Here is an 8,070-nt window from a genome sequence, read left to right as displayed (position 1 = left end):
TCAGCCTTCTGCCTACTTTACCCCTGCAGGGTGCTCAGATCCATCTCACCCACACCCCTTATTCTCATCTCTGCTTCGTTCTTGATGCGGGATTCACGTGCACACAGTCACCTTTCCCACAATGCTTGAGGCTCTCAAGAGTGAGTCCTGGGGGACCCTAGGAGGCAGGTGGCAGGAAGCCTGGGGACGAGTGGGCAGAGCAGGGGCCGGGCAGAGCAGGGGCCGGGCAGCTCTAAGTGCAGAGGTCACCGAACACACTCTGTAAAGGGCTGATGGACACACAATTGAGGAGTTGTGACTCATAGGGTCTCTGTCCCAGCTACTCCGCCTGGCACTTGGAAACTGCCAGGGATGATAGAAACCAACCAGAGACAATATGGAAGCCATGGGCACGGCTGTGCCAATAAAACTTTATTCACAAACAGGCTCGGTGGCCCTGCTTTGTCTTAGCCAGTGGGAAACACTCTCAGCCCTAGGGCATCTGACCCAGCCGTGGGCCAGGTCACAGGGAGGCAAGGACGGGTGAGCAGCGCAGGGGCGTGGCCAGTGGTCGGGCGGTGCAAATGGTCGTGGGGGAGGCAAGCGAGCACGGACAGCTGCGGTGAGGGAGACACACTGGGGCTTCGCCTAGACTTACAGACGGGAGGCAGGGGGCTGGACGCCGGCGCTGGGTGCAAAGCTCTGCAGGCCGTGTCCACGAGGGACTGGCGGGAGCTCCCACTTCCCATGAGGTTGGGGCCACGATCCCCACGCTGCCCTCCTCCAGCCAGGGTGCGTGCAGAGCCCTCTGCCGCCAGCACAGGGCTAGGCGGGCCGCACCTTCATCTCCGACACCCTGTAGCTGTAGTAGTAACCCTTCCCCGAATTCCAGTTCATGCCATTGGCAAAGCTGTCATGGGCCCCCCTGAGGTAGCGACCGTTCAGGTTTGACAGGTGACAGGTGACGTGCCACCAGGCTCCCTGATACTGCACAGCACAGTTCTCAACAGCTTGGTCGTTGTCTTGGTCTTTGGTGGAGAAGGAGTGGTTGTTGTGGTATGTCAGAGAATCACCTGCTCAGAGGGAAAAATAGGGCTTTTTCCATGAAGTGCCAGGGAGCCTGGATCCTAGGCCCAGCGCAGAGCTGCCATGGCCAGGAGCCCACGTTGTGCACTGCACAACCCCAAGGGGCACCACCCAGTGAACACGCACTCTGCTCTGCTGGGACGGCAGCCTTGGCATCTCCTTGCCTGGTCTGCCCAGCCAGCTAACAGGCGTTCCTACACTTGGAGACCACCTGGCTCGGGGTGGGGCAGCAGAGGGGAGGCGTGCCGGGCAGCAGGGGGAGGGGTTCAGTCGCTGTAGAAATATCCTTATCATGTTTCCTGTTCTCCATCAGTAATGGCAGCAGATAATCAGAGCGGCTCTGTATTGTGCTTTTTACTACATCTACGTCATAATTTTCACAAGTGCAGCAAACTGAGTGAATTGACGGATGGACAGATTGTGTCCACACAGCACAGCAGAGGCATAGCCAGATGCTGAGCACACTCCCTCCACGTCCCCCACACCCTCGGAGGCCCAGGCCACACAGCCCGGCACAGACACTCACCCGCGCTGCCCTCCACAAAGGCCCCCAGGACCAGCCTGTACTTCTCCGCCTCGCCCGCCATCTGGAATGATCTGTACTTGGCAAATTGGTGGTTGTCCTCAAAGTCCACCAGGTCTACGCGGAGCTCGCTGGTCCCTGTGGGAGGAAGGTTTCAGGGTCCCAGCAGAAGGGCCCTGTGCCTCCAGACGCGGGAGCTGGGGAACTGGGGCAGGGGCTGGAAGGAGGTCTGGGTTCCATGGAGGCAGAGCGTGGAGAGCACTGTGGCTTCCCCGGGGCCCGCGCAGCTCTGACCCACGGCGGGTGCTGAGCCACAGGGAGAGACTCGACTCCCAAATCCTCGAGGGTTAGAGGCAGAACTGGGCTTGGGCCCAAACTCTACTACGGGGCCACTGGGTCCCTCCTTCCCACACTCAGGATCTAAGGTGCCGGTGGAGCCTAGACCAGAAGAGGCTTCAGCCCAGAGCTCCGACCCTCTCCCGTCCCGATGCCACCAGAGCCAGCGGCAGGGGACACAGCCCTCGGGGATCCCAGTGCCACCCTGCGTGTGCTCGGGGCCCAGTGCCCTGTGGACCAAGAGGCGCTTATGTTCCAGGCGACCCAGGCCTAAGGGGCGGGGGCACCTCCATTCAGGGCCCCCGACCCCCAATCCCCGGCAGCGGCCCTACCCCGGGCGGTCAGGGCGTGGATGTTGTCATTCCCCAGCCAGAACTCCCCCAGCTGACTGCCAAAGCCCTGCTTGTACGCGGCCCAGTCCCGATAGAAGTCCACGGAGCCGTCCACCCTCCGCTGGAAAACCTGTGGAGGAGCCAGGGGACGGGAGCCAGGGGCCAGGCCGACCTCCCGCAGCGCGGGGGACCCGCCCTCCAGAGGAGCAGCACGTGCAGGTGACAGAGCATCACGGCCGGGCCAGCAGCTCGCAGACCCCACGGGAAGATGAAGGAGGAAAGGGGGCCCGGGAGGGGAGGCAGCAAGCCCCAGGCCACACAGCAGGAAAACACCGGCCCCTCCCATCCTCCCCCACCGCCTGGACTTTTACCCACGGGTCACCCCGCCATCATCTCTGCCTGTCCCTGTGCAGGGGGATAGAGAATTCCAGAGTGTTCTCCCACCAGGTGCACAGCCTGGCCTCCGGGACTCCCAGGCTGGCCGCCCCTGCCCAGGGCCCCTCAGCTCCCCCCACACTCACGGTCCAGCCCCCTCCGTCCGTGTCCATGTCACACAGCACGGTCAGGGGCCGGCAGTCGGGCAGGTAGACAGTGTGCCAGCCGCTCAGGAAGTGCCCCCGGTCCCGCAGGTCCTTGCAGGTGCGTGGGCCTGGGAAGGGAACCCGGGGAGTGGCTGCAGGACGGGAGCCCTGGGCAGGGCAGGGGCAGTGGGAGGGAGGCCCAGGAGGGAGGAGCAGGGCCACAGGCATCTATGCGGACAGAGCAGGACTCCGAGGCCTGGACGGGGACACGGCCCTCAGGGCCACGCAGCTGTGATAGCCATGCCCAGTCTGCCTGACCCTCCCACCTCCCAGCATCTCCCCACCTTCACCTCCCGGGAACCTAGCCTTTGGGGTACACTTTAATTTTCTTTGGAGCACAAGACTATGAAGGCCGTGCCCTGCTTCTTCTTAGGGCATCTGCCAGGGGACCCGGCACTGCTGTCCTATGGATCTGGCCGGTGCAGAGGGAAGAAAAGGCAGAGGCCTCTGGGGCTGCTCCTGGTGGGTGCAGGTCAGGGTGGGCTGGTCTGGGGAGCATGTGCAGGTGGGGCTGGAGGATCTGGGGCCTGCCACCCACCTGTGTTACACAGATCCGGTTCCTGAGGATCTCCTGGAGACGGGGACAGGCAGGCAAACACACACAGTAAGAGCTGGAAGTCAGATAACTTGTCCCCCGCACAGAGCAGAAGATGGTGGCGCCTGTCTCACTCTCCTGGCACGAAGGTGGCCACTGCCCTCCAGAAGAGCTGCAAGTGCCTGTGGCCATCTGGGGTGGCTGTGGCCCTTCTTTCCCCTGGAGGCAGCAGAGTCACTGGGCCTGCATTAATTGGCCCCTTCCTCCTGCCGCATGTCCGAACTAGAGGGAGCTTGGCACTTCGGGGTCTCCCTGAGCCCCTAAAGGCTTCTGAGTGGCCTGTGTTTGTAGATGTGGCATGAAGGGTGCAGTCAGGTGGGGTCTGGGCAAATAGGCGTTAATTTACATTTAGAGGCAAAGTGTGACAGAGCCTCCAGCTGAGTGAGAGAAAGTGTTCCTCTCCCAGCGCATCCGGCGCGGCTCAGAGCAGCTCGGGGTGAACAGAGGGTGAGAGGGGCTGCTCTCCCTGCAGCACGCTGCTCTGGTTTTTCTAAATAATCTGTACACACACGCCTCAGACGGCCGTTCTGTTGTATGTATTATACACATATAACAGATAAATACCTAGTATCTATGTGTGTAGGGTGTGTAGGTTTCTAGTTTAATGTATCTATTGTATGTTCACACATCTCCGGGATCAGACTTCTCATGAATGCTCCCTGCCCACTCGGGCCAACCTAGGTTTTTAAACAGTGCCCCAAAAGGACTCCGGCAGGGGGCAGAAGACATGAGGTGACAGGACAGGGGAGATGACAGGTGAGATGGGATGAGAGGGGCTGGGAGAGGTGAGCAGAAGACCCTGTCCCACCCACCCCAGCAGACGCTGACCTTGGAGGGGGAAGGCTTGGTCTCAGGCCCACCCACAGGTGGAAGCCCAGGCTCTGAGAACCCCTCACCATTGAGACCTTTCCCTTGACTAAGAACCCCTCCCTCATACTAAGGTCTCTGCCCCTGAGAACCCCCTCGCCCACACTCAGACCTCTCCCCTTGACTGAGAGCCCCTACCCTACGCTGGGATCCCTGCCTCTGAGAACCCCTCCCCCACACTGGGAACCCTGCCCCTGAGAACCCCCTCGCCCACACTCAGACCCCTCCCTCTGACTGAGAGCCCCTCCCCCACGCTGGGATCCCTGCCTCTGAGAACCCCTCCCCCACACTGGGAACCCTGCCCCTGAGAACCCCCTCGCCCACACTCAGACCCCTTCCCCTGACTGAGACCCCCTCCCTACGCTGGACAGGTGTGAGCTCTGGCGAGGACAGTGTGGCAGCCCCAGAGGCCCCATCCACGTTCCTCTGCAGCCGGGTCTGAAAGGGCCTCATAGCCCCTCCTCACTCTGGTCCCCTCCTTACCCTTGAGCCCAGGTGGTCCTGCCTTCCCAGGGGCTCCAGGGGGGCCGCGTTCTCCTGCAAATTCCAAAGACACCACCTTAAACAGAGCTCCCTGCTCAGGACCCGAAGGACCCACCCTGGAGCTGGGAGCTGTGACTTCCAGTCATGACCAGGATCCTGTTTGTGCTGTGATGTGACTGTGGCCCCACCCGAGTGTGCCCGTCCTGCACCAGAAGGTTCTAGACCCAGGACCCAGGCCTCACGGGCTCTCCTGTCTACTCAGGGGCAGGGAGCTGGAAAGTCAGAGCCCTTCCCAGAGCCCGTGGGTACAGTCCCGGCTCTTCCCCTGCCAGGCGTGAGAACCTGACAAATGTCCTCACTTCCTGAGCTGCAGGTTCCTCCTGTGAAGCTGGTCCCTGGGAGACTTTTAGCCCCACAGCCCAGATGAGAATAGGGACTGGGAATCAGAGTCCTGCTGGTGGCCACACAGCAGATGGTAGGTCAGGACTGAAACCAGGCTTGCTGCCAAAACACCCACTCGGCCCTCACTAGGTCATTAAAAGATGAGGACCCGGCTAAGGCATTTCAGAACCCTACTGGGCCCTGGGAGTCGGCTCTGTCCCTGGCTCCGAGCAGGGGCCCGACCCAGGCTCTTGATCTAGGAACCGCGGTGGGGGCGTTGCCCAGCTCAGCATCTAGTTTCAAAAACAGCAAGAGCCAGTGCCCCCGCCATGCCCGGCCTCCCCACCCGGCCCACACTTACCTCTCTGTCCATTGGCACCTGCCTCTCCCTTTGGCCCTGGGGCCCCGGGCAGCCCCGGGCAGCCTCGGAGAATGGTGAGCTTGTCAGAGCCCTCCACGCCCACCACCTTCACCTCTGCAGAGAAACACAGGTGGACTCAAGTGAGGTTTTCTGCTCTGCTGGGGCCTTGGTCTGTCCTCACCCCTCGGGCACTGGTGAGGAAGGGAGGTGAAGGGTGGCAGAGCCCTGGCATTGGAGGCCTCCTCCCCTCAGTGCTGTGTGCCCTGGGGAAACTCACTGCGCTGGGAGCTTTGCCCTCTGGGCTGCCAAGTGCGGATGATAACAAGGTTGTGGCCAGGGTTGGATTAGAGAATGCACATTTTAAATCTCTTACAGTAATTTATGGCACTTAGAAAGAGCTGCATAAACAGTGGGCACTTTCAGTAACTAAAGACAATAAATATTTCTAAGGAAATGAGGGGGTTGGGGCTGACATATGCTTTCCCTCCCAGACCCTGGGAAGGTGGCTGTAGAATTTCTGGGTTGGAAGGGGCCTTCTCGGTCCCCTGGAGAGGGGCAGTGTGGGGTTCAAGAACACAGAGCCGGGGTGGCACGGCTGGAGCCAAACTGAGGCTGTTTACTTCTTTGAAAGAACATTTTTGTTGTTGATTACAAATCGACATGCCCCCTAAGGGCCCTCTTGGAGGCGCTGGGCTGAGACGGCGCTCGCGGGGGATTCGTTTGGATCCTTCACCCTGGCTCACCGGTCAGAGCACGTGCAGACCACTTCTTTCACTTGCCTATTTGTTCTCATTAAAAGAGGATACTTAATAATGTTAGATAATCTAGAAAACAGGCGTGTGCACCTACGCAACAACCTTGCATGTTCTTCACATGTACCCAAACCTAAAATGCAATAATAAAAAAAAATAAAATAATAAAATAAAATAAAAAAGAAATATTGCTTGATCCAAGGTTATGAAGATTTACATCTAAGTTTTCCACTTTGTGCATTTGGTCACTTCTGACATTTATTTTTATACGTAGTGTGAGGTGTGGGTCCAAAAAAAAAAAGAAAAGAAGACAGGCTGGGGAGACATTAACTCACCCGTGACATAACCAGTGCAGGCGCCCGTGTGCTGTGTCTCTTCCTAGCCCCACTCGGGGCCTTTCCCCGCAGGACCCACCATTGCCCGGTACCCTGGTCCACTAAGAGAGGTTCAGGCCATGGTGCCCACTACGGTTTATGGAAGCCATCCCTGGTTCTGAGGCCAGAGCAATGTCCTCCAGCATGGTCACGACGCAGGGGGCCAGAGCCTCCCCCAGAAGATGCAGCCCCAGGAGGAGCTGCCGGGAGTCACCTGAGTGCCCCAGGAGCCCAGGAAGGAGGTCTGGAGCCCTGGGGTCATATCACCCTCACTGGACCACATCAGGGACACAGTGGGAACCTCCTGTCCCAAGTGCCAGGTGCATTCCAGGCCGAATTCCCCGCAGAGCTGGGGCTCGACCCTGCTGGCCACATCCAGCTGGGAGGTCTCCCAGTGACGGTGATCATGGCACAGACTGTGACTAGACCCACCCCCGGCCAACGTCTTGCACACCCACCACCTCCTCACAGGCCATGGGACTCTCGCGACGGCCCTTCTGTGGAGGTGGACTCAGCCCTGGGAAGAGGGCTGCTGGGCGGGACACCCTGTGGGCTGGGTGCCCTGGGTTGAGGACCCGGCTCCTGTGTTAAGCTGCATCTGTGTCTCTGAACCTCTGTCTCCTCTTCACAGTGTGAGGCTTAAAAAGAGCTGTTGAGACAATAAGGCAGGAACCTTCCCAAACGGCGGGGTACCGGGCCTGGCGCGCCGGGAGTGGCCAGCAAGTGGCCGCTGTCAGCTTCCTGGAGCGTGATGCTCTAAAGTCCTACTCCCTGGGGGCTGACTCACCTGGACAGGTGTCATCAGTCAAGGCCATGGTGCACAGGAAGGAGAGGACGAGGAGACCGGGTCCCATGGCCACGGCAGCTCGGCTCAGCCCTGGGGCCCTGGTCTTTGCCGCTGAAGGAACTCCGTGGCTCTTACAGGGCTGCGGCCGCCCACTGTAACCTCTGTCTCTATTTCCCAACCCCGCTGGGGATGGCCACTCCCTCCCAATGGCTTGGTGGCCCCAACTAGTGGTGGAGACCGTCCCAGAGCCATTGTCTTCCACAGGCCTCACGGGCTTCCTGCTTAACGAGCCGGGCTTCCCCTGGCAGGGACACTGCCTGGCAGAAGGCTCCCTGAGGCCCACGTGGGAAGCGCCCGCCCATTTGTGTCTTTAGAGAAAGCTTGGTGGGGACACTGCCTGAGGCCCGCACCAGGCAGAAGGGCTTGTGGAACCCAGTCCTTGAGGAATTCACTTGCAGAGAATCTGCTGTAAGTCCACAGTTTAGGAACGTCCACGGGGGTCTGAGGTGGTTCCCAGGGGAGGGAGAGGGAAGCAGGATGGTCACCAGGGGTCTCCCTAGCCAGCTTGCAGGGAGTCGATTCCAACCTTAGAGGACGCTGGCTGGTGAAGGTGGTGTAGGCAGACCAGGAGCC

At 60.0% G+C, this 8,070-nt stretch overlaps 1 protein-coding gene across 1 annotated transcript; it reads right to left on the bottom strand.

The window, feature by feature from the left end:
* Positions 1 to 383: 383 nt before the first annotated feature.
* On the bottom strand, positions 384 to 7,622 carry LOC105712185 (ficolin-2-like). The gene is made up of 8 exons (XM_064371762.1): positions 7,438 to 7,622; positions 5,525 to 5,638; positions 4,783 to 4,836; positions 3,376 to 3,408; positions 2,778 to 2,905; positions 2,257 to 2,386; positions 1,592 to 1,726; positions 384 to 1,052 (listed from the first exon to the last, which is right to left on the bottom strand). The coding sequence occupies exons 1-8, from the start codon at positions 7,502 to 7,504 to the stop codon at positions 805 to 807; spliced, it is 909 nt and encodes a 302-aa protein (XP_064227832.1). The 5' UTR covers positions 7,505 to 7,622; the 3' UTR covers positions 384 to 804.
* Between the last annotated feature and the right edge of the window lie 448 nt (positions 7,623 to 8,070).

This window comes from Aotus nancymaae, unplaced genomic scaffold, assembly GCF_030222135.1.
Source record: "Aotus nancymaae isolate 86718 unplaced genomic scaffold, 86718_ANA_hifiasm-v0.15.2.pri h1tg000158l, whole genome shotgun sequence".
NCBI lineage: Eukaryota > Metazoa > Chordata > Mammalia > Primates > Aotidae > Aotus > Aotus nancymaae.
Note: the sequence above shows the minus strand (reverse complement) of the source record. Positions and strands in the feature narration are given on the sequence as shown.

Excerpts from the sequence above, each read along its gene's own strand:
- LOC105712185 (XM_064371762.1), bottom strand. The coding sequence starts at position 7,504 with ATGGGACCCGGTCTCCTCGTCCTCTCCTTCCTGTGCACCATGGCCTTG. Across the intron at positions 3,409-4,782 it reads AGGACCACCTGGGCTCAAGG|GAGATCCTCAGGAACCGGAT; the intron begins GTAAGGAGGGGA and ends CCCCGTCTCCAG. Across the intron at positions 2,906-3,375 it reads ACCGGATCTGTGTAACACAG|GCCCACGCACCTGCAAGGAC; the intron begins GTGGGTGGCAGG and ends TTCCCTTCCCAG.